Source organism: Anarhichas minor, unplaced genomic scaffold, assembly GCF_050575085.1.
Source record: "Anarhichas minor isolate MPS153535 unplaced genomic scaffold, ASM5057508v1 ptg000017l, whole genome shotgun sequence".
NCBI lineage: Eukaryota > Metazoa > Chordata > Actinopteri > Perciformes > Anarhichadidae > Anarhichas > Anarhichas minor.
The window spans coordinates 19,981,869-20,008,652 of NW_027466463.1; the positions used below are offsets into that span (position 1 = coordinate 19,981,869).

Consider the following 26,784-nt stretch of genomic DNA (forward strand, 5'->3'; position numbering starts at 1 on the left):
ATAACAAGATGGGAAAGTCTGTTTTTGTCTGATCTTGTGAATAAAACACCTGACAAATGATGTACTTTATAAGTAGTTTTACCTTTTTATACCCAATAAACTCGCAACGGAGTGTATTGAAGCTGCACGTTGTCAGCGTTGTCTTCATCACTGCTCCTGCAGATCAAACTGAAGTGAAGCTACGCAGGAGTTTCCTACTTGTCTCTAACAGCCACAAGATGATGCTGTTCACCTGCACAAAGTTAATAGTCTCACCAAACATCACATCCAGTGAATCTGGAGTTAACGCTTCATATCCGGGACACAGCTGTACTCTTAAAATCTGTCTTCAAGACTTGAACCTTGAGCAATAAAGCTTTTATGGAGAATTAACAATGTCCTCATGAACATCGAGGTACTGACATTTCCTTTTTGTGGGCTATAAATAGGCCTATTATATTACTATAGATGGGCCAACATGTCTGGCATTTGGAGTACAGGCCTTCAGATAATTAACCTGCAAAATACTAAATAGTCGAGATGTTTAAAGCTTTTGAGATTAATCGAGTCAGAGATAGCAAAATGCATTATTTTAAACTTAAATGTGCTCAATTTCTTCATTAAATCAAGAACTATTATCAATTCAAAACAATGTAGCTTTAAGAAATAATGGTTAGTATTATGGGCTTAAGGGGATCTATTCTGAGGCACCAATTAAGTTTTTCTTTAATGTCTTTTGTGCAAAGCTTACAGGGTTATTAAGACCCTGATGACCTTAAGCTGTTCTCTGGTTATTAAAGAATCAATTGCTCTAATCGTTAATGTTAATCATTGTTCACTAGTGACCCCTCGTCAGGAACAGCCTCAGTGTGGACGCGAGCTTTTCAATTAAAGCTAGATTTTTCTTTTTCAGATAGTTTGAAGGATTTTTAGACTTCTTCAGGGGTAAAATAATATATTTTTAATTACATTTTTATCCATTTAATCATCCTGCGATTCATGTTGGGGCCACTTTGGGGGCCCCGACCCTCAATTGGAAATCATTGTCCTATGCCACCCTTAAAGTTTAACTGTAATTAAATTGCGTGGTTATTTTTTGCTGCTACAGCATATATATGTAGGCTTTAATCACATGTCCTGTGTTCTCCTTATCCCCTTTATGAAAACATAAAGAATTTTATATTTTGGATTTCATGATGGCGCCCCTTGTCTTTGCATTGATTTATCTGAACACATTTTAAAAGACAGAAAAATGAGTATTAATATCCATTAAAACAACAATATTGACAAAAATAAATAAGTGGAGTTTAACAACATCAACGCCGTGTTCCTGAATTCTTCATTAACACAGATTCCACAGATTCAAACTTACATGCCAGGGAGGCAAAAATAAATACATAAAAACATAAAAAAATAAGTAAATAATAAAAAGAAAAGTGGAATAGGGCATACATTCTAATTGTATAATACTTAAGAGGGAATGCATGCTGTTACAGTTGTTGTGTCCTCTTTGTTTGTACAACATTTAATCGATTTTATTAAATTAAAGTGCTAAAAAATGCTATGCTAAAAAACGTGTGTATCGAAGATATCTATACTATACTACATTTCCCACAGTGCACCGGTTGGGGACGTCGTGTCGCCAGCGAGCTGTCAGTGTTGGGGGGGTGAGGGGGGGAGAGAGGAGGAATCGGTCCAGCATCTCTGGAGCAGCGGAGCGACGCGGAGGACGGAGACACTCATCTGCTAAAATGAGGAGATTTTTACCTCAAACACTGGATGTTTAAAAAACGTGGATGTTTAAAGACTGACCCTCCTCGCCTGCCGTAGATCAGATCTGACTTTATTCCTATCAATGAGATATGCGGAGCTGCTCTACCGCCCGGTGGTAACGCAGAAAAACACAAGATGAAGAAGCAGTTCAACCGAATGAGACAGCTCGCCAACCAGACTGTGGGCAGGTAAGAGCTGAATTTACGAAAACGCGTTTATATCGCACGATGTCGTGCGTTGTAATTGACTGTGACTCACAACAGGCACAGTAGGAATGTGTCGGCTGTGTTCGGCTGCAAGCTTTACAGTCACTCACTCGATGGAGCTTTTTTTTTCTTGCAGCTCAGCTGGTTTGATTTGCACAAAGCATTAACTGTCAGTGGAGGTCACAGTTGCAGTGTGTGTGTGTGTGTGTGTGTGTGTGTGTGTGTGCGCGTGTGAGATTGATTGAGCCCAGCATGGGAGGAGCGTATATCTGCACACAGATGAGGAGGGAGCGGACATGGTACCCAAAGAGCAGGGCTGCTGCTGCAGCGGGGAGTCAGGGCACAGATCACCCAGGGCCACAGTAACATGTGTTTATTTTATTCTTTTAATCAGGGGAAGTGTGTCATCATTGATGGACACAGATGTTTGATTTAAAAGCAGTGGTTAGAGGGGATACAATATGGATGTAGGATGCAAACATGGCATGGACATGGACATGAAATGACTTATTGGTCCAATCCACCTTCAGAGGAAAGCTGCAGAAGTATGATAGGTGGATTATTAATCTGTCTTAATGGAAGCATGGGAATAGTAATAACAAAATGACCGAGGATTGAGCCTTGGGGAACTCCAATAAATAATGATAATATGAGTAAAAACTGATCGCTTAAGTTTATATATGTTAATGCATCTGTATCCTTAATACAGATGCATTTTAGTGTCTTTCTCTGACTTCATGCATGTCAACAAAATGATATATTGGAACAGCTCTTGGTTGTATTTAGTGCCTCGCATACTTTACCGTTCAAACACGGTGACACGTCACGGTTGATGCATGTAGAAGTGATTAATCCTCGTAAATCCTGAGTGCACGAAGCTGCAATCAGATATTATGCAAATGAGAGGATGCTTTAGATTGATGTGCTTAGGTTTATGTGATTTACTTCAAACGTCAAAACGTACATGACCCATTTAGGCTCCCATAGTTTTAAAAAACGAGCTCTAAATGCCTCTTTTATTACATCAGGAAGTGACTTGTGTTGTTGCGTCTTTTTTGAGCCTGCAGGCCGATTTGTTGTGAGGAATCACAGTCGAAGGTTCAGTCTTTGCCTCTCCTTCTGTTTGTCACATGTCAACACTGCACCTTTGGCAATTTGGATCAACTGTTGTTTAAGTTTTGCACAACCTTAAAACAGAATCAAGAGGACCTGTCATATCAGGAGACAGGTTGATTTGCAGCCCGAATAACTCACTCCGGGTTCATTGCAGAGCACACGTTGCTGAGGTGATGTAAGTGCACTACGAGCTGGTTTGTTTTGCTTCTGCGGTAACCGACGACGCTGGCACACCGAAAGGATTTTGTGTCGAGCCATCTTGTACCAACGCTCAGACTGCAAGGCGGAGGCGCAGATACAAATCAATGAGAAAAGGTATTGCTGCAAGCTAATGCCCAGCAGAGTGGACTTGGCAGAGGTATCAGAAATCCCCGGGAGGACATTTACCCATTAATGAACAAATGGTAAAAAAATTACTGGAATTGTGCCTCACTGGAGCTGGAAGGGACAAAAGCTGTAATGCACTTTAACAGATAAAACCAACCAATTATTTGAAAGTATATAAACATAAAATCATGTGTGTGTGTGTGTGTGTGTGTGTGTGTGTGTGTGTGCTTGTTTAATTCCCTTCATCTGAGCTGGAGCACCGGAGCCCAGTGAGGCGGAACATCCCAGTAATGAGTTCTAACCGGTATCATAAGAAGCAGAACAGCAGGCCAATTAGTCATATTTAGAACGTAGGGACTTTAACCGCTGGCCGCGCAGGCAATGTGTGATATTCACTCCATGACATTGGCAGCCTGCATCACCTGGTTCATGTTGCAGGTTCCTTATGTACCACACATTTAAGAACAATAAGGACAGTTAGCTGCCAGGTGTGATATCTATTTAGCCCTTTGTAGGATAAACAGTAATCAGTCTGCTTATTTTGACCTGTTTTATATCGCTGTGATAGCGACTCCTCTGGTTGTATAGAAGTCTATGAGAAAATGACTCTACTTCTCTCTTGATTTATTACCTCAGTAAACATTGTAAACATGAGTTTATGGTCTCAATCTCTAGTTTCAAGTCTTCTTCAATACAGCATGATGTTCATTTAGTACATTATGGTCCATTTAGAGTCAAACAGACCATAAAGCAGGGGATGCTTTAGGGCGGGGCTACAAGGTGATTGACAGGTACACAGCGTCTCTACGTCACTCCTCCTCAGTCCTAATATGGTCACTTCCATTTATCTTTTGCAAAAAAGCCAACATGGCGACGGCCGTATTCCAAGATGGCGACGGCGAAAACGCAGAACTCGAGGGTTCATAACATCAGTCCACAAACCAATAAGTGACGTCACGATGACTTCGTCCACTTCTTATATGCAGTCCGTGGTCTCGACCGCTCGTAAATTGTGTTGGAGAACATTCAAAATATGAGAAAGGTGGTGATTGCTGCAAGTTCTCCTGAATCACTCTGAAGAACGAACCAGTTCGTACGAGTGGTTCTTGCATGAGGCCGATTGACACACGACGATACAGATGACTAAGGGAGGCTGAGACAACAGTCACCTGCTAGCAAAGAGTGTCAATACTATCAAGTTAGGTTGCATTAAAACAATGGTCCTGATACCTGAATCAGAAAAGGCTCTGGATCGGTTATCGGCGAGTCTGCATGCACAGATCTGATATCACGTAATCATTTATCTGATTATACACGCTTGGTATTCTGTAAATCCCCAAATATATTGTTCATTCAGAGGTGTATCTAACTCAGCTGTTTTGTTTCTACTCCATCAAGTGTATTTAAAACTCACTGACATCCTTTCTCGTCTTCATTTTGGGCCGGGGATTTGCTTTGCAGCAAAGGGAATGAAATGGAAAGTTTGCTGGAACATTTAAACGCGTTATCTGTTTTCTCTGCCTCTCTTTAGCATCGGAGCGACATTTAGAGCTTGCAAAAAATGTCCATCTGTCTTCTTTATAGTTTTCACTCTCTGCAGGAAAAAACAAACAAACGGGCAACACGAGCATCCTGAAGCGAATGAAGCGTCTCCCTCCAGGACCACACTGCTGCTGCTGCATCGCTCCGGTTAAGGATTCAGGTCAAGAGAGGTTCAGACGCAGCGAGATTCATCTCTGGAACAGTCCGCCTGCACCAATAATCCCACGTAATGCTGCGTAAACTGTGCGACTGAATGAAAATGTGTAACTGTGTGTGAGCACAGCGAGGTTATGGCAGTGGGGGGGGGGGGCCTAATCCTCTTTTGGCTCCGTCACTTCTACTGCAGAGTATTTTTAACTCATCTTCTCATTCACATGTGTGTGTGTGTGTGTGTGTGTGTGTGTTGGAGATAAACGAAGAGAGGCTTGTAATTCGACTTCACGGTTTGTGGACAGAAGAGTCTCTTTAATAAAAAAAAACGTGTTTCCTCCTGGAAATCAGAAAATAGATGTTTGTCAATGTGAGATACAAAAACTGAAAGCATGAAAGAAATCTATTAAGGTTTGAAAAATGGGTTTCTAATCTCCATCGACGGGCTGGGAAATTGTTTATTTTTGTCACCGTGGAGCGTTCAGGCTGCAGGCGACACCGTGCTGTTTGCATTTGCTCCAATTCAGTCCTGAAACCGTTATCAACTGTCACGTCTGTGAGCTTCGGTGATTGAAGAGAGAGAGAGCATTGGCAGAACAACAGGCATGCCCCTTAATGACTTCATTATTTTTTTGGTTATTCATTTCATGCATTATTGTCTCCTACCTGTCATATATTCTGTGCTGCAGGAAGAAATGGTGACTCTGATTGATGCATGAACCTGAGGCCAAGGACTTTTGTTGTGTGTTTTCTCTGGTGTTGGTGTCGGGCTTTGTTGTTGCTCTGTTGGGGTCCCTTCGATAACAACCAGCCGGTTTGTTTGGCTTTATTCGATATTGTGACGGCAGGAGGGAGGACGTGATGTGTCGGCCTGCGGTGCTCACAAACCTCTGCTCCCGTCTGTCACTCTTTAATCTGTCGCCGCTGCTCAGTTTGATGCTGAGATTCACAGAGGAAGGAACAAAAATATAGACACCGTGAAACCTCCAATTTATTTAGTTGTGTGTTTCACAACAGGTTCTTGGACATTGATCAGACAGTGCTGAGCCCCGACGGGATAAAAAGCACTAAATGAGAATCAGACCTCGCTTGCGTTCATCGGTATGAACTCGACGATGTTTGTCCAACTCCAACATTGACCGCAAACAAGCAGAAAATACTAATAAAGAACTAATATTTTAGTTCCATGCATTACAAGCCGACTTGGAAGTCCAGACATTTGGATTCAGCCTCTGTGTCTGTGGGTTTCAAGGGTCCTCATGGACGTCCTGTGATCCCCGACGGGCCCTGACCTCCTGCAGCCTGGACGTCTCTTTGTCCACTCTGTTGTCGTGACCTCGCTGACATCCCATCAGTGATGCGCCTTCAGTGTTTTGCTCTTGAAGTGAGATTTGAGAGTATAAATACATCAGAATAGTACAAATGGCTCCATCAGGCGGGCGGGGGGGGGGGGACACATAAATTATGTATAAACGTTACTCTACTCGACTGCCGGACCATCCTGCTGAAAGATAATGAACCCATTTGTCAAACATGGTGCTGTATGCGTGCGCTAATTCCAACAACATCCTCTGGATTTGATAATTGATTGGCCTTTATCTGGAACATGATTAGTATTCATAGCGAGGCCACTGTTCATGCTGAATACAGTGTGAATAATGCTGTCCTGGGAGGGAAATAATCTAGTGTTAATGCTCAGGACTATAAACTGGATGACTTCATGTTTACAGCGTGAGGTGTTGCACCTCTCGCTGATTCACACAGCGGGTGGGAGGGGTTGTATTATGAGCATCATTAGAGGCATTATGTGTGAAAAAGTGTGTGTGTGTGTGTGTGTGTGTGTGTGGGGCGTGTGTGGCTCACCTACCTGTCCGAGTCGTCCTCATGAATCATGATGAGAGTCTGTTAATGAGGAGTTCCTGTAAGCAGTCGGAAGCTGACCCTCCTCTGCTAGCGTTGCTGTAATTATGAGTCTATGGGAGATGCTACAAAATTGAATGAAAATGAAAATCATATGAGTGATAGTCGGGCGGCAATCTTCCTGTTCTGCGGAGTGAAGCCGATGCAGAAGTGTCTTAAAGCTGCATTCTCTCTAGTGTCCACCAGGGGGCGACTCCTCTGGTTGTATAGAAGTCTATGAGAAAATGACTCTACTTCTCTCTTGATTTATTACCTCAATAAACATTGTAAACATGAGTTTATGGTCTCAATCTCTAGTTTCAAGTCTTCTTCAATACAGCATGATGTTCATTTAGTACATTATGGTCCATTTAGAGTCAAACAGACCATAAAGCAGGGTATGCTTTAGGGCGGGGCTTTCTACGTCACTTCCGTTCATTGGCTGTTAAAAAAACAAAACAAAAAACATGGCGACGGCCGTAATCCAAGATGGCGGCGGCCAAATCCCCGAACTCGAGGCTTCAAAACGGCAGTCCATGTACAGTCTATGTGCAACACTGACATTCATAAAACTGGATCCTGTTTCAGATTTAAAGGGACAGTTCGACCCAAAATCATCAATCACTTTGAGCACCAAAAGTCGAGTGTCATATAGTCCCATTATATTGGAGAGAAGGCTGACATCTCTACAAAACTAGGCAACTCACACCAAAACAATCTACACTGATAAATAACAAAACAAGTAAGAGGATAAATATGTGTTTTTGATTTTGGGGTGAACTGTCCCTTTAATTAGATAAATGGGGTTTATAATTTTGGGTTGAAAAAGCATCACTGACATGTTTTCTGGACTTGTCTGTCAATGTTCTTTGGGGTTGTTTTTTTTGTGCTGAGACCGAGGGAGTCACTGAGGGAGATGTCACTGCCAGTGGAGCGTTATTGAAGTCACTGGAGTGTGATGATGGAGGCGCTGCCAGTTTACTCACTCAAATATAGAAGGAAGGAGGTGGTTTTACATCTTTAAAGTGTTATTCTTTGTCCTCCTCTGTGGATATTTAAAGTTAAAGATATTCTTTTTTCAGTGGTGGAAGAAGAATTTCTAGGTAAAAGTTTAGTGTTGTGTAAAATACTCCGTTATTCCTACATTCTTGGAGAATTGTGAATGTACAGTAACTTTAAAAAGGAAGTGACCATATTAGGACTGAGGAGGAGTGACGTAGAGACTCCGTATACGTCTCTGATAGAGACCTGTCAATCACCGTGTAGCCCCGCCCTAAAGCATCCCCTGCTTTATGGTCTGTTTGACTCTAAATGGACCATAATGTACTAAATGAACATCATGCTGTATTGAAGAAGACTTGAAACTAGAGATTGAGACCATAAACTCATGTTTACAATGTTTACTGAGGTAATAAATCAAGAGAGAAGTAGAGTCATTTTCTCATAGACTTCTATACAACCAGAGGAGTCGCTCCCTGGTGGACACCAGAGAGAATGCAGCTTTAAGACATGAAGCATCGACTTCATTTTTTAGAACCGAAGGTTTCTGTCTGACTTGAACTAAAGGGCCCCAAACAATGAACAAACAACTCGACTCAAACTACTCATGAGGACTGGAGTGTCCACATACTTTCCATATATTGTGTATTTAACACCAACATGCATGAAGACAGACTGGCAGCATAAAAAGCAAGTTTCCCCACAAGTGTGCGTATACGTGTTGATCACATGGCGTCCTGATACACACCCATGTTACCGGGACTACCAGGGTCCCTCAGTTCTGTCGTCGCTGACGTAAGTCAACCGATCGCCCGATGGCGCTCCACCTTTTTCCTGTGTATCGAACACACAGCTGTCCTGGAAACATTAGCTCAGCTGTAACAGGGTCCCGCCTCACTTTAAAAACAGCATGCAGCCTCCGAGGACTATTAAAAACACCCGAGTGCTCCAGGGCCTGAGCAGGGCAGGAAATGACATCACACAGGGGGAATGTGTGTGTGTGTGTGTGTGTGTTTGGGGGGGGGGGGGGGTGTGTAACACTGCCAGAGCTCCTGCAGTATTTCTGCTGTTGTAATGGACACTAATTGCGAGGCCTGTTCTGGAAACGCCACTCAAGTGACCGCATGCTGAAGCAGGCGTGCAGACGTCTCATTCAGAGCTGTCGGGTCGAGTGCAGCCGAGCCGGAAGTAACGTCCTGTCGTCCGCTGATGCAGACGAGGGTGCTCGTGTCAATGAGAGGGCGGCTTCCAGGCCGCCGCCGGTAAACATTATACTAAACCGTGATGGAGCGCAGCTTGAGGAGACGCTGTTGATCTGTTGGAGGCCGAGGTGTGTGACTTCCTCTGGAGATATCACGTGTCATCATACCTCCCATGTAAATAGTCATGAATAATTGTCACATAAATCTGCTTAGAAATCATAGAAAAAACAGAGGCTCCCTGTAAACCCAGAACTTGCCTGAGAATCATCACGCTTTTATGTTTTCTTCAGCATCAAACTAATCCGGTGATAGTTATCTGTACGTCCGTCGGTTCATTGCAAAAAGAAGCTGCTCATAGTTAATTCGGCGTACTTTTAATCATGCCAATTTGCCAAAATGTAAACAAATATTGGCTCAAGTTGTAGCCCAGACTTATAGCTGTTTTAATTCTTCCCACAGTGGCAGACTTTGGAAACCCACCGATCTGTTTGAAGTCCTCTCTGGACCGTCTGAAATTACCGGTTGGGTTGATGGAGTGGAGAAGCCGTCCTCGTTATTTACACATTATCTCGCGGTGCCGGCCCCCTCAGAAAGAGCCAGACACATTTCATTTCCCTCTCTAATGGGAGAGATGTTCCTCTTCCCTCTGACTCAGCATATCTGTCTTCAGAGAGATCTTCCTGATGCAGCGAGTAATGTTTTCACTTTCGGGGTTTAATATTTCAATCAAACGGAGAACAATTCCACAGATAATATTATACAACTTACATCATCAGCTGTGGCTGTAGGCATTCTGTTTTTGGGTTGTCTGTCCGTCCATTCTCATGAACGCCCAAAGGGAATTTCTTCAAGTTTGGCGCAAATGCTCATTTGTATGTAATAATGAACTGATTGGTCAAAAGAATGATGATGAGGTGATGACGTTTTGGACAGACATGGATGTAAACTGCAACGTGACTAGTCGGTGGAGGGATACAGCCACGAGGCGGTTATTCTATTCTATTATTATTATTCTGTCAGTGTAGTTTCCAATAGCGATTATTCCTCTTGGACACGACAGTATGAGCTACTCAGCAGGTGGAAAGGAGACTTTCTTATTCTGCATTTCACCTTTGATAAAAACAAATATAAATCAGCGTCAGTGTGAAATATGAAAGAACAAAGTGGCTTTCTTTATCGCCCTAAATATAAGAAGTAAAGTCAATGGAGTCATGAAAATGGCCATTTGTTTGTATCCACTGTGCAATATAAACAACCATACGATTATATCATATTTTATAATATATATATTTAGAGTTATCTATGGTACCTTTACAGTGTGATTATGTATAAAACATATGTATCTTGTTAGTTTGCACTGTCCACTCTGCTGCTGTAATCCTGCAGATTTCCCCACTGTGGGACAAAAAGAGGATTATTTTGATCTTATCTTATCTTTTTGAAGGCGGGGCCAGAAAGCAGCCGTGCTCCCTTCCTCTACTGTACTTGTTGCCTTCGTTGCCACCATCTCCTCTCTATGTCTTTTAAACTTTAATGGGAAGTCAAACCCTCAGCGCTCCGGTGTCGATGTCGCTGCCTCGCCGACTGCGGTGTGAGCCGAGGGGCACGGGGGTGAAGAGGACAACTTCATGCAAGACCGAAATCATTAATGAATCCCACAACGTATTGTGTGTGTGTGTGTGTCTAAAGCCTGATATCTCTTCTTCCTCTGAGCCACAGAGCTCCATTAAAAACACATCAGTGAGCCTCACTGTTGCTCCTTCATCACCATGAACACACACACTGTAGTTTATTCTGACTCCATCACACACACACCGTCCTGCTGCCACAAATACTCACTAGAGCACCTGATGTGGATTAATCCGCCACTGAAAATAGTCCCCAAAACAAATGGGCTTTTGTTTGTTTGATAAAAATCTACAGTGGCCGGCTGTTAAATGATGAAACTAAATATTCAGAAGGAAGCGACGGGCTTCAGAGAGCCTCAGACCGGCTGGAGAATTCTTGAGATGCGGACTGACACGTTGTGGATGTTTGTATTTTTATTAGATTTGCTTTCATTAAGACGTAAAGATGTTGACTGTCAGCTGTGAGGCGATCACAGACAGGTCGTGGTGCCGCGGACGGATGTATTTGCGAGCTTCATTTGTCCCCTCTGCCCCTCAGCGTACATGTTTCAGTGAGCCCCGGCGTCTCAGCCATACATCCCTTCAATAGGCCTCAACCCACACGGCCAGGAATCCATGGCAACAGTTGAGTCATTTATTGAGGGAGCTGCTGAGACGATGACGTAAACGTGCTTTAGGTGACTTAACCAAGTGTAATCATGACTGAGGCTGAGTGAGCTAACTGCAGCTTTAAACTTCTGGCTTTATTGCTGTTTTTTTGTTTCATGTTCCCATGTTTAGTATCACAAACACGCTGGCAGTTAAACCAACGCTGACTGCGTATTAATGCTCGGAGCTTTAATCATCAGGTTGTTCAGGATCGACAAATACGAGAGCCAGCTGCAGTTAGTCTTCCTTTTTTCCCAACAGTCAGGAGTCTCTCCTCCTCTGATGTCTTTAGTCGGCACACCTCGACAGCAGCAGTAAAGCTGCTAATCTGCTGAACGGAGCTGTTCAGCCCAAACCGCAGCAGCTGTCCACAATAACCTGCTATTTTTGGCCAGAAGTGGGTGAACAGAGCTAATTATCCTCATATAAAATGCAAATGCTTTCTGCTCCCTTTTTCTTTCCAGTTCATTGCTGTTAAAGTAAAGAAGTGAGAAGAGAAAGTGGGACAAAAACTCAGTTATCATTTGTCTGGTTATGATCAGCTTCACCTGTTAAATCCTTCTTTTATTAAATTAGGATCAAACTACATAAAACAGTATTTAATTGCTTTTTTTATTGAAGACTGAATATTGTTTTTTGTTATAGATATCCTGTGAGCAGTTGCCAAGCTGCACAAGTCATACAAACAAAAGACAAACATTAGTGGATGGAATCTAAATTTCATGCATGAGGCGTCCAATCCGACTCCTCTTGTTGTATAGAAGTCTATGAGAAAATGACTCTACTTCTCTCTTGATTTATTACCTCAGTAAACATTGTAAACATGAGTTTATGGTCTGAATCTCTAGTTTCAAGTCTTCTTCAATACAGCATGATGTTCATTTAGTACATTATGATCCATTTAGAGTCAAACAGACCATAAAGCAGGGGATGCTTTAGGGCGGGGCTACACGGTGATGGACAGGTCTCTACCAGAGACGTATACGGCGCCTCTACGTCACTCCTCCTCAGTCCAGATATGGTCACTTCCTGTTCACTGGTTGCAAATAAACAAGATGGCGACGGCCAAAATGCCGGACTCGAGGCTTCAGAACATCAGTCCACAAACCGATGTGTGACATCACAACGACTACATCCACTTCTATTTCAACAGATAACTCTCCTAATGAAGCACAGATGTGTGTGTTTTGGTCTGGTATCAAGAAAATACCTCAAACAGTAGTTTCATGTACTTTAAACAAAGCATTGAATCTATTTTTGCAGCACATTGTTCGTGTTCACATCAAAACACACACATTGTCAGTCCAGTTGGTTTCCACTTGAATGAATTCTGCTGGCAAAAGGTTTCTCTGGGAGTGTGTTAAAGTGCAATGAATCACACATCTCTGTGTCACCACCCTGCTGTAAAACATTTCAGGAGACCCACAGACGGGGTTCCAGCTGTGAGCCTTCAGGTCCAGACCGCTGCACAAAGTGACAGAGTCGAACACAGTTTGACAGCAGACAGACAGCAGCTTCAGGTGGGATCCCTCACCTGTTCCTTTACAAACGGAGGGGGACCTCAGTTTGTTTGTGTCGCTTCTTATGTCAGCTCCGTGCACTCTGCTTTACGCTCTCCTCAGAAATTAGTTTTGTTCTGAGAGCAATCAGCAGAGCGGCTCTGCGATAAGATGGCTTATCATGTGCTTAGTGGCACATGAAGATGTCGCTGCTGATAACATGATGCCTCTGTAACGAGCCGTCGCACAACAGGGGTGCCGTTAGCCCCCATCCTGCTCCCTCTTGAGCCTCGGGAAATGAATCTGACTCGGTGTCTGTTTAGTTTAACGTAGGAGAGGAGAGCGGCTTTTTGCTCGGCATTGGCAACTGATAAGGAAAGATTGTTTTTGATGTAATAAAAGGGGGGAGATGTTTGGATTCTGAAGGTGGAGATCTCTAAATACATAGACAAGGGGACTCTCATTAAGGAACGTCAAGTGGTTGTTTCAGTAACTTATCAGGACAAAGAAATAAGGAAATTGAGCCACTTTGTGGTTTTTGGGCAAAATAAATGAGCTATTTTAAGACATCAATGTGTTCTAGAAACAGCTGATTTTTGTCATTTTATAGATTGTTCATCTACGAAATGATCTACAAGCAACAATGTAATTCAAAAGGCTTTGAAGAAAGTACAAAAAGAAGACGTATATATAAGGCTTTAGAAAGAATAAAATATGCAGTGAGAGATATTAATGAATAGCCCCACATTTTATTTATACGTACATACATTATTTAAATAATTATTACTTTCAGTTGTGTCCTGTTGCATTGAAATCACATTGAAATTCCCCCTAGAGGTAACTGCAATGTGCAGAAATGTGCTCACAGACCTGTTGATTCTCGGCGGGATTAGCAGCACGATTGATTCATTGTCAACACAAAACAAAAAGCTAAACGGAGATTTAAAAGTCTCATTGCATAATCTCCATCGTGTGGTTTGGAATACGCATATCTGCAGAGACGAATGGCGTGTTTGTGTTAGGTTGGCAGGTACTTTATGACTCAGCAGCTGAGTCATGAAAAGGGAACTCCTACTGTATGAAACTGGCTCCAGGAAACACCCCGACTCCAGCTCACCCACATGCAGTTCAGGTCTATAGGTTCAAAGCTTAAAGCTAAAAGAGTTCATGGTTTGTTTACCTGTAGACTATATTAGCTAAATTGGTGGGAGGATATATATAGAGGATATATATATATATATATATACATGAAACTACTGTTTGAGGTATTTTCTTGATACCAGACCAAAAAACACACATCTGTGCTTCATTAGGAGAGTTATCTGTTGAAATAGAAGTGGATGTAGTCGTTGTTATGTCACACATCGGTTTGTGGAGTGATGTTCTGAAGCCTCGAGTCCGGCATTTTGGCCGTCGCCATCTTGTTTATTTGCAACCAGTGAACAGGAAGTGACCATAAACTGTGTATACTGGGATGTGGCGTTGCCGGATCAATAATACCTAAACTAAACGTAGAAAGTTTAAAAGCATCCCAGAAATCTCACAGATGTTAATTAAAGTAGATCCTTTGTTTCTACCGTGTATTTGGCTTAGAATTGAACAAACTATTAAACAAAGACTAATGAGAGTTTATTCACATTATTCACAACACAAAGCTCCCGTAGACCTTCCTCTTCTCTCGGGGACGACATGTCTGTGCAGTAGCTGCTGGGTTGCATGCTGTTCGTCATGCGTCGAGGTTTTCATGTGACTCTGTGCGGCTCTTTGTCAACCTTTCGTCTCGTTGAGCTGATTTACTGTCATCTTAAGTTGTCTCGAAGGTCTTTTCTGTGTACGCGGCGGCCGCGTCGCTGAGGCGTTCGGTCATCATCGATGTGACGTCGTGGACCGAGTGAGACGTTAGCATCTATCAGAAGGCCGTTCAGCGTTTACAGAACGGAGCCTGGGGGGGAAAGGAAAACTCATGTGGCTGAAGGTTATTGCAATAATTAATATGTTGAATCATGATTTGATGTATAAAGTAGACAAATCTCTTTCTTTTCACAAAGTTTACTCAAAAGTATCCATGAGTGAAGGATCCAGGCGGCTCCTCTGGCGTTTCAGAGCTCTGACCCAGTTTGTTGACTGAGTGGGTTTCTCTGCTTTTGGTTTCCTGCTTTTCTCACATCGACTCAACCTGCTGGTCACAACGGCTACGCACTTAATTAAACAATTAATCAAGTGATGAAATGTCGTAGAACTGTTTATTCTATTTATTTGTTTGCTCTGTCAAGATGTCGTGGGGTTAAAGAAAAACAATAAGGACACTGAATTAGATATTTGCAGGAGAGAAAGGAAACGCATGCAGACACATTTTACGGTTATAGGATGAAAACATAATTTGATGTCTGACTTTATTTACAGTCAATATTCTCCCAAAGAACATGCTGGATTTGAACATCGATCAGTAAAACTACACTCGATTTAAAGTTGCGTTAGTGTTTGAATAACAATTCAAGTTACATTGCATTTCTTACTTTATGTAACCTTTAATATTACAAGGACAATATCATGAGAATGCATTATTTTCTGGATGGTTCTAAATATGTAAAATGTAGGAAATATTATTCACGTACTTTCATTACTTCGTGAGTCCCTTCTCTCCTCGTCTGCTAAGCCCATCGTCCAACAAGAGATAACCTCCATGACACCCAGTGGTGGAGGAAGTATTCAGATCCTTTACTTAAGTAAAAGTACTAATACCACCACGCTGTGAAAATGTAATCGACTAAAGTGGCATGAGAAGGAAATACTTGAATGTGGTACAATTACCTCAAATTAGTACTTAAGTACGGTCCTTGAGGTAATGCACTTGGTGCGTTATAAAGCGGTTTTCGTGCTCTACATGAGTAGTGTGGTGGTGGAGTGCCCCTTTAAATATATAACTGCTTTAAGAATGTGTATTAATGCAGACAAACTAAGATGGCATCTTGAAGTCTGTGGGTCATCCTCAGCAGACTCCGACTGAGGTAAACGATGCAGGTGATGACTCACACGTTCAGGCTTCCCCCTCCATCTCGTCTCCTCTCAAACGTCTCAGGATGGATCTCTGCAGAGCTGCAACACACCGACGCCACGCTCAGCCGGCTGAGAATGAACCTGAATCATGGAAAATGTCATTTATGTAACGCTGTAAATAGTAATTACTGTCGGGACTCCAAACAAGAAAGGTTTCTGCACATTCACATCAGTTTAGTCTCAGGTTCTCACAGATGATTGAGAATGTTAAACTGTTAAACATTCACAGTTCACAGAATAGATAAACAAATGTTAAAAACAAGTCATTCTGGTTTCATTGTATTGCAGTTGGATAAATGCAAGTGGCGATTCAGTGGAAGGTTACCAACATGTTCAGCTTTGGGAGCGTTCACATGACTATAAACTTAAGTCTGTTTGGGTCAAACATCCTGTGAGCCGTCCAGTTTCATAAAAGGCTTTTTGGATTTCTTGAATATTACGGGAACATTTCTCTTTCATCCGGCTCATTCATAGATAATATTTTGGCGTTCTGTCTGAGATCAGGAATCCTTTTGATGAAAGCACAAAAAGGATGTCAGCTTGCAATGTTGTTTCTTTGTTATGACACGCTTTCATGCACATCTTGGCCTTCACTGCAGGGTGGTAGTTCTGACAGAGGAAGTTGAGTTATGATTTGAGCGACCACACGTCCGTTTAACATAAACAGTTCTTTGCCTAATGCAGGTGTTGCCAAACTTTTGCATTATAGCTAAACTAGGACAAAAAAACATGCAGATCATCATGCAAATTGTCTTTTTTGTCGGCTAATGAAGCTTCGGAAAAATATCACCTCAATCTACAGCTCGAGCACGAAGCACAGCTGAGGCTGATGGTAGAGACATTCATGTTGCAGGTATTTGGCATAGATGTATTATATGAATTGGATAGATAAGATGGCACTTATTCAGTCCAATGTGAATTGCTTGCCTGGCGCAAACAAGAAAACGTTCTTTTGGCACTCAAGGAAAAGTCATAGGATTCATCCTCTGGGGACCACGAATGTCCGTGCAGAACTTCATGTCAATCCATCCAATAGGTGTCTACATATATCATTGTGTGCCAAAGTGGTGGACTGGCATTATTTCCATCCATAGAGCCAAAACGCAGGAGATGCTAAACTGTGCTTATCTCCACCAAGACAAATGCTATAGTTTGTAACTGTTCCTCTTTTATTCCCATCAGCAAATGTCGTCGTTTAATACGTCGCTGCCTCTTCTATTTTTTTTTGGACCCTCCTGTAGTGAAGCGCCCTCGATGACTTGTAGCTGAGAAGAGCAACATATGCTCCCTAATAACATAGCAGGTGCTCTTCCCAGGGCATGCGGCGAAGCAGACTTTTCTCTGGTGTGTTAGTCTTCAGAGTCTTCCTCCCCCAGATTCTAATGCAGAGTCTTTTTCTTGTTTTCCCACCTCCGCCCATCAGCTCTGCATTTTCTGCTGAATTGCAGTAACAGTAGCTCCACTAACTAATGCAGCTTCACCTCATGAGCCTTTTGTCTCATGTCGTTCCAGTGTTGAACAGTGTGTGTGTGTGTGTGTGTGTGTGTGTGAAGACAGATGAGGGGGACCAGGTTATGCTGCCTGAGGGGGCCTCGCCTCTAAAGGCATCTGGTGCCCGCTCGGAGACCATTATGTCGCCTGATGAAATCACAGCTGACATTTTGAAAACAGCAGATGAAGCGTAGCGACTGAAAGATTACGTGTGGTTCAGAGGCAAACGCGCTGAGATTTTCTTTCTTTCTGTGTCTCCATATCTTCTCTTTTCGTCTCCCCCTCCTCCTGCGTCAGCGACCTTCTCTGGCTCATGATACATGCATGTTTCACGCAGTCATGGTGGAAAATTGACTACGGTGAAGGGAGATTACACTCCAGAGGAACATGGCACACACTTATTGTTTTTATGTTAAAATATTCAATGTTCCCTGCATGATGCTTTTCCAAACGCAACACTGTCTGCATCCTGATCAGCTGCCTGATAACAGCGATGAATATTTCACCGTCACAGAATGTGGAATGTGGGTCGCAACGAGGAAGCGAGGCCTTGCGGGGAAGCTCCATAAATATCTCTCTCTCTCTCTCTCTCTCTCTCTCTCTCTCTCTCTCTCTCTCTTTAATGGTTTTTGCTTTATTAGGGGCTGTGTGTGTCGGTGCAGCTCGCAGTAACAGGTCCAAGGAAAAGCCCCAGAGGAGCTCAGAAGAGCCCGAGGCAAGTTGTTGCTTCATCTGCAGTGTTTGGAGCAAAGAGGAATTTCTGGTTCTTTGTATTTCATCAGGCGTTGTGGGGTTCCTTAAAATGACGGTAAAATGCAGAGAGAGAAAGAGACGAGTGAAGAAATGAAAGGGAAAGACTCGTGCTGTGCTCGTATGTGTGTGTTCTAGTGTTGGAAAGAAAAGTCGGTGATGGAAAACAAAGACCTCCTTCGACAGTGCCGCACGCTGAGAGCACAAAATGGTTTAGTCACAGCTCTTTGTAAGACGGTGAAACGCACGATGCCTGTACACTGTAAAAAACGGCTGTGAAATCCACAGTAATTTACTGTGTATGTGAGCAGTAACTTACTGTATACTATTTCCCAGTAAAATACTGTGAATTCAACCAAATATTACTGTAGTCAAAGTTTTACTGTGAAAATCACAGTAATAACTCGCTTACTGTATAAAAACACAGTAACCAAAAAGGTACTGTAGAAAATCACAGTACCCGACAAAGTACTGTAAAAAATCACAGTAACGAACAATCTACTGTAAAAAAACACAGTAACGAACAGAGTACTGTAGAACTCACAGTAACTAACAATCTACTGTAGAAAATCACAGTAATGAACATAGTACTGTAAAAAATCACAGTAACGAACAATCTACTGTAAAAAATCACAGTAACGAACAATCTACTGTAAAAAAACACAGTAACGAACAGAGTACTGTAGAACTCACAGTAACTAACAATCTACTGTAGAAAATCACAGTAATGAACATAGTACTGTAAAAAATCACAGTAATGAACAGAGTACTGTAGAACTCACAGTAACTAACAATCTACTGTAGAAAATCACAGTAATGAACATAGTACTGTAAAAAATCACAATAACGAACAGAGTACTGTAGAACTCACAGTAACTAACAATCTACTGTAGAACTTCACAGTAACGAACAGAGTACTGTAAAAAATCACAGTAACAAACAGAGTACTGTAGAACTCACAGTAACTAACAATCTACTGTAGAAAATCACAGTAACGAACATAGTACTGTAAAAAACCACAGTAACGAACAGAGTACTGTAGAACTCACAGTAACTAACAATCTACTGTAAAAAAACACAGTAACAAACATAGTAGTGTAAAAAATCACAATAACGAACATAGAACTGTAGAAAATCACAATAACGAACATAGTACTGTAGAAAATCACGGTAACGAACATAGTACTGTAGAAAATCACAATAACCAACAAGCTACTGTAGAAAATCACATTACCCATCATAGTACTGTAGAAAATAAACAACAAATATTCTGTAAAAAAATCACAGTAATTGATAGCTGCATTGCAATGGATTTAATTCAATATAAAAATTAAATTTAAAAAAATGCCTCTGAAATAAATAAATATGGCACTGAAAAAAATCTTGAAATAAATAATTGAGGCAATAAATATCTGTATATTTAAATAAATGGAATGATAAATATTTAAAATAGTCAGTATAGTTCAATAAATAAATACATGTTTTTCAAATGACTTATTTATTTCAGTGGAATTTTATTTCGTAATTCCACACTTATTTATTTCAGTTATTTCACAGCTGTTTCTCCGCTCCCCTTTTCCACAAATTGGCATTTTTGTCCAGTTTTGGCCACATTCTTGCGCTATACTTTTGAGATCCTGGCTGTTTTGATCCGTGTGTATTGAACTAGGAGCACGATGTCAGCCAACACGTACTATACCTCTTAGGTTTGGCATTCCCCAGACCGGATAGCCTGCTGGGCTACTACCGGCTTGTTTTTAGCTTTGGGCTTTGAAGCTAGCTAATGCTACAGGGACCACAGATACAGAGTGATCAGCAAACTGAAAACGGGGCCGTCTGTGAATCAGCTACGTTGCTAATACCTGGACAAGGCTGTGGGCTGCGGGTTGGAGCCCAATTGTCCACCACATCTACTATGGCTCCACTCACCTCTCCATCCAATTGTGTCAGCTGCGCGCGCCTGATCGATAAAATCACAGAGCTGGAAGGAAGAATTTCCACACTCTACAGGATCCAGGATGCTGAGAAGCTCATGGACACCATCATCTTCGGTCCAGCACAAACCGACACAGCCAGCGACCATGTGATTCCACCGCTTCCAGTCCTGCTGACGCGGCCCCTCCTCCAGGTCAAAATCCCTGAGGCTTCCTGGCTACGGCTCGGAGCTAAGCCTAAAGCCCTGGTCAGCTCCACTCCATCCCATCACGAGCCCTGGTCCCTGGTCTGTGCTCGCAGCAGCCGGAAAGGGAGACATCCCTCTCCTACACCCCATTACTTCCTACACCCCATTAGCTGGACTTAATGTCCAGCTGGAGAATAAATATGACATTCTTGCCCTCCACGACTTCCCTCCTCTGACTACACCATCTGACCTGCCGCCTCGCGGGACCCACGGCCCCGGGTCCCCTGAGATCCCTATGCCAGTCATTCCTCAGCCCTCCTCTCGCACCAGGACTCGCCGCTCCATACCGCTCTTTACACCAGCACCGCGGCGAGCTTCTGTCCCCCGTTTTCTCAGTCCTTACCTGTCCACTCCGTCACCACTTGTTAAATCTTCGTCTCCTCCATATTACACGCGCTGTGTTGTCTCCTCGTCCCCTCTTCTCCCCGACGGCACTGATAGTCGTGGATTCCATAATCAGGAATATCCATTTCTTCAACGCAGCCACACACTGTTTCCCCGGAGCGACAGCTCCCGACATCCTGTTGAAATTGCCTCGCCTGCTGCATGCACTCCCGTCTACCATTCGGCAAATGATCGTTCATGTGGGAATCACACAGTTGGTCAACTCAGACTCCACCAGTGTGAGTTGAATAAGATTGATTTTTTAAATCTTTTACACTTTTTAGACAGCCGTGGACGGTCTGCTTTCATCAGTGGTCCAACTCCGACACTCGGCCGTGGATCACAGCGGTTCAGCAGAGTCCTCAGCCTCCACACTTGACTCCAGTCAAGGACCCACAACGTAGGCTTCATTGACAATTTTAATCTGTTTTGGGACCGCTCTTCCTCTTTTAAGAACGATGGTATTCATCTTAACAAGCTGGGTAGCCTTCTAGCGGCCTGCTAGGATGCTTTCCCGCGGCTTTCAAGACTGCCAGAGTCACCCCTCTTCTGAAGAAACCATCACTTGACCCTTCTGATGTCAAGAACTTCAGACCGGTTTCACTTTTACCCTTTGTATCCAAAACACTTGAACGTGCTGTCTTTAACCAACTGTCTTCCTATCTCCACCAGAACAGCCTCTTGGACCCCCACCAGTCCGGGTTCAAGGTGGGTCACTCGACAGAGACAGCCCTCCTTGCGGTGACAGTCGCTTCATGCCGCGAGGGTGAATTCTCTCTCCTCTGTCCTGATTCTCCTGGACCTGTCTGCGGCGTTTGACACGGTGAACCACCAGATCCTCCTCTCCAACCTCAGGCTCTGCACTCTCCCTGCTTGCATCCTACTTGACAGGTTGATCCTACCAGGTGACATGGAGGGGGGCCGTGTCGGAACCACGCATGCTGACTACGGGGGTTCCACAAGGTTCAGTTCTGGGCCCCCTTCTCTTGTCGCTCTACACAACATCTCTGGGTTCTGTTATTCGCTCTCATGACTTCTCTTAACATTGTTATGCCGATGAGACCCAGCTGGTCTTGTCATTTCCCCCCGGTGACACTCAAGTGGAGGCACGCATTGCTGCATGCTTGGCTGACATCTCAAAGTGGATGGCGACACACCACCTGAAGCTCAACCTGGACAAAACCGAGCTACTGTTCCTCCCGGGGAGGGGTTGCCCTCACCGAGACCTGTCCATCACCATTGATGATACCGTGTTGACGCCAACTCGGACTGCGAGGAATCTGGGTGTGACCCTAGATGACCAACTGTCGTTCTCAGCAAACATTGCATCGGTTACACGCTCCTGAAGATTCCTGCTCTACAACATCAGGAGGATTCGATCCTTCCTCACTGATGAGACGGTGCAGGTGCTCATCCAAGCTCTTGTCATCTCCCACCTGGACTACTGCAACTCACTACTTGCCGGAGCCCCGGCGTCGGCCATCAGACCTCTGGAGCTTGTCCAGAAACCTGCAGCTCGTCTGGTGTTCAATCGCCCCAAGTTCTCCCACACAACTTCCCTTCTCCATTCTCTACACTGGCTCCCTGTAAGAGGTTGCATCCAGTTTAAGACTCTGGTGCTAGCCTACAGGGCAGTGAAAGGAACAGCTTCTTCCTATCTCCAGCCCATGGTCAAGCCCTACACCCCCGTCCGGCCACTTCGCTCTGCTGCCTCGCTCAGAAGTACCTGCGGCCAATCGACCCGGTCACGGCATTTTTCTGTCCTGGCCAAGGTGTCCCCCAAGGTTCGGTACTCGGTCCCCTACTCTTCATCCTCATACTCATTACCTGCTCCCCCTTGGCGACATCATACGCCACCATGGTCTCGACTTCCACTGCTATGCTGACACCCAGCTCTAAATCTCCACCAAATCCATCACCCCATCACCCACTCCACCATCACCAACTGCCTCACAGATATAAAAACCTGGATGCCAGCCAACTTTCTCAAATTCAACAGCAACAAATCTGAAATCCTCATCATCGGCCCCAAATCACTAAACAAATCCCACCACAACTTCTCTCTCTGCATCGATGTCCCTGCTTTTGATCAAACCCTCTCCTTCTAACGCCACGTCAATCATATCCCATAAAACGCCTTCTTTCATCTCAAAAACATCGCCCGTCTCTGCCCTCCCTCTCCTCAACAGCTGCTGAAACACTCATCCACGCCTTCATCACCTCTCGACTGGACTACTGCAACAGCATCCTGTACGGCTCACCCGAATCATCAACAAACTACAATACATCCAGAACTCAGCTGAACGTCTGCTCTCCCACTCCCGCACCAGAGACCACATCACCCCAGTCCTTCAAAACCTCCACTGGCTCTCCATACAGAAAAGAATCCAGTTCAAGATTCTTCTCATCACATACAAAGCCCTTCATAACCCTGAACCCTTTCCTTTCAGACCTCCTGCATCGACACGCTCCCAACATGACGCCACGCCAACCTCCTTACCCCCCCTAGTCTGTCCAAGCACCGGACCTCGGGGGAGAGGGCCTTCTCCATTGCTGCCCTCTCCCTCTGGAACTCCCTCCCCCAGCACCTCAGACATTCTCCGTCAATCGCCACTTTCAAAACTGCACTTAAAACTCATCGATTTAAATCTGCTTTTAACCTGTGTAGTTAGTGATGTATGTTTTTGTGCTGTTCGATACGGTTATATTATCTATCTTGTTTATATTGTAATTGCTTCTATTGTTTCTGTTTTTAGCATGTAAAGTGTCTTTGAGTACCTTTTAAAGCACTATACAAATAAAAAGTATTATTATTATTGAAATGAGTAATAGTAACATGGGGGACTACATTTTATGAATTTACTGTTAATCAGACCACTAAATTAGCTAGCTAGCACACCCTTTTGTCCCTCAGCCTCACTCCCAACTGTTAGATGAAACTAGTATATCTGCTCTACAGGACTGTTTGGAATACAGACTGGAACATGTTCAGGGATGGTGCCATCCAGCAGAAAAACATGAATCTGAATTAATATACATCACACATCTGCTGTGTCAAGGGCACTTTAACACATTTTATGTCATTTCTGTATCCTTTTAACAGACACACATGTAGTATGACAATGGATCAGCCCACACATGAGTGTGTTGTTGAGTGCAAAATGTGTTTTTTGACAATTCAGTTTCTACAATTTTAAATATTTAATGTATGAATAAGCCGTCTGAAAATGGACTTGAAATCAAATTATTGCTTTCCAAATAAACGCAAATATAAAACGTGTATCCTCCTGAGACTCGGTAAAGCGGGAACAGTGGACTGCCTTGACCAATCACGGTTGAGCTATTTCAAATGTTTCAACTTGCAACCGTCAAGCTGCTCTTTTCACTGCTGGCTGCCAAAGAAGATGGACGTCTCAGAGGAGGACATTCCAACACTCGCGGTGAGTTGTTGGCGTTGGTTATATTACCAAAACAGTGGCCCCATATTTTAATGGAAGCGTGTGTAACGTAGTGTGTGCAGTCCAGCGGCGCCCGGTGAAACTCTTCGCCCCGTGCTGTAGCGCTCGGAGCTCCCCGCCCGCTTGCCGCCTGTGCGGCTGATGGGGGGGAGAGAGCTCCGGGCGCTGCGGTACGGAGCGAACGTCTGCACACACTGTGATGACACAGAGCTGGTTGGATATCGGTAAAGATTAATTTAAGTGAGTAACGTTAACATTATATCTCTTAAAATAGTTTGCCAACAGTATCTAGCCATCTGGCTAACATTAGCTATCAGCTAGTTAGCTGAAGAACTGAGTTAAGCTAGTGGTTAACGTTGAATGAATGACTCTGCTAGCTGATATTGGATAGCTAACGTTAGCTAGCTTCTTTAACTGCCTGGGTAAATTATGTTCTGGCCATCATGATGAGCGTTATGTCATGTCAGTTCATGTTAGCATTTGTGAGCTAGCAAACACTCGGTTGGTCAAGCCTAGCTAGCTATCTTTGTTATATTTAATTCATTGTTCGGTCAGAAGTGGCGCGAAAGTGCGTAACTTTAACGTCAGTGTGTGGGTGTTGAGGTGTAGATAGAGTGACTTAGATGCGCTTAGAGCAGACAGGTGTTAGCGATGGGGCAGAGGAAAAGTAAGTATCGTTAAGTGGTTAAGCTGTAACGTTATTAAATGTAAAGTTTGGGTTAACTGTGTTTGATTTGTTAAAGAAACTAAGTGTGCCATTAACCTACATGGAACTAATATTAGCTAGCTGTTTACAATTGGCTTGAACAGCCATATAACGGCAGGGCTTTCCCTGCCGTTATATGGCTATAGGGCGAAGGACCTTTAAGCACATGAATATAAAATCTGTGGAGAGCTTCAGGGCCCATGTCTCCCTCTCCTCTTGCATGTGCTGGCAGGCAGGAGTAGATGCTCTTATTCTGAAACTGTATTATGTTGAAATGGTGCACTGTAGTATAAGCACAATAGCTCTCATGCCATTTGAATTTTCTTTGAATTTTTATATTTAATATAATTCAGCAACGGTGTGTTTTTTTTCAAATAAAAAAGGTCCCTGTAGTGAGTTTTGATTATTTGACTAAAGATTAGGTGACCTCCCTTTCTGTGAATGCGTGATGCAGCATCTTTACCCTCTAAAAGTGGAAAACACTGGATAAATGAATATATTTAGTCAATACCACAATACATTTGATTGGTACTTAACGTGTGTTTTGTTTGTTGTTTACAGGAAGGGAGACAAGAGCAGCATGAATCTGTGAAAGTCCTCGCAACCACATTACAGAATGGTAAAGAATTGAAAAGAAAAATTGTGTCCAAAGCACAAACCAACTTCTGGAAAAGACGAGCGAATTGGGATTTGTCCTTTAAAGGATTTTAAAATTTAACTCAGATTTCCAAGAGTTTACTGATGTTGATAGTAGTGTACAGATAAGTTACCTTGACAGATTCCAAGTGCCCATTTTCTACCTGTTGTAAGAGAAGTCTGTCTTACTCGGTACATTTTCATATATATTATTTGGGGTTATGTGTACATCTTGTCAAATTTAGTTTAGAAGAATCTCATGGAAATTAGTCTAAATTTCTGCTTTGTTCGGCTTTGCTCTTAGTTCTCTTTTCAGCCTACAAAGGAACCGTTTGTATAGGATGGATTGAGACCGCTCCTCGATAAGAAAGTTCCTGAAATATTTGAGGAACTCCAAACTCAGGCCATTGTTACAGAAAAAAACAGGCTGAAACTTGTCAAAGTTTGCGTCTCTGACTTGGTGGAGAGGCACGGATTGTAAGTTTTACAGTTTATAATAAGAGTGATTAAACAAATATGCTCACTTTCCACGATTGGACTTTTTAAATCATGTACAGCACATGTTTATTGTATGTATGTCTGCGAACAGGTGGATGCTGTCCATAGAAGGCCGTGTGGTAATCACATATTTACCTCCCATGCCAGATTTCACAACTGCCCTGGCCCTTGAGTATCAGGTGGAAGCAGCCACAACGTATACAAAGGTATTGTTATAAATTCTTATGTACATCACGTTTCTTTGCATTTGCATTACCTGCATTTCTCCATTAAAGTCTGCTTGTAGCATTGACCAGGTAAAAATCACCGTACTTGCATTTAGGTGGCATTTGCGGACAATACAAGAATAGGACTTCTTACAATCAGCATCTATTTGATTTTGCTGTAAAAACCGTTTGCCCAATTATTATCTAAAAAGAGTTTGATCGTTGTATGACCTTGTTGATATGCCCTGAAAAGACTGATGAGCTTGGTGGTTCTAAATATTAACTTTCATTTGTATTGGGTTCCTTGTCAGGGTAAATCCAGACTCCAGCAAATGCAGTGCCAAGGTCAAGAAAAGAATGGAAAGTGGAAGACCAGTAAAGCGCAAGACATCAGATATGAACCAACGCGTCAAATCCTTCATGAGGGACTTCACTGCATTTGACTGGC

The 26,784-nt window shown here is 43.1% G+C and overlaps 1 protein-coding gene across 1 annotated transcript in view; it reads left to right on the top strand.

Annotated features, from left to right (window-relative positions):
• Nucleotides 1-1,887: 1,887 nt before the first annotated feature.
• Nucleotides 1,888-26,784, top strand: part of LOC142951399 (rho GTPase-activating protein 44-like) — a 70,746-nt gene continuing 45,849 nt past the window's right edge. Inside the window, exon 1 of the mRNA XM_076092907.1 lies at nucleotides 1,888-1,940. Coding sequence (XP_075949022.1) covers nucleotides 1,888-1,940 — 53 coding nt within the window. The remainder of the gene's footprint in view (nucleotides 1,941-26,784) is intronic.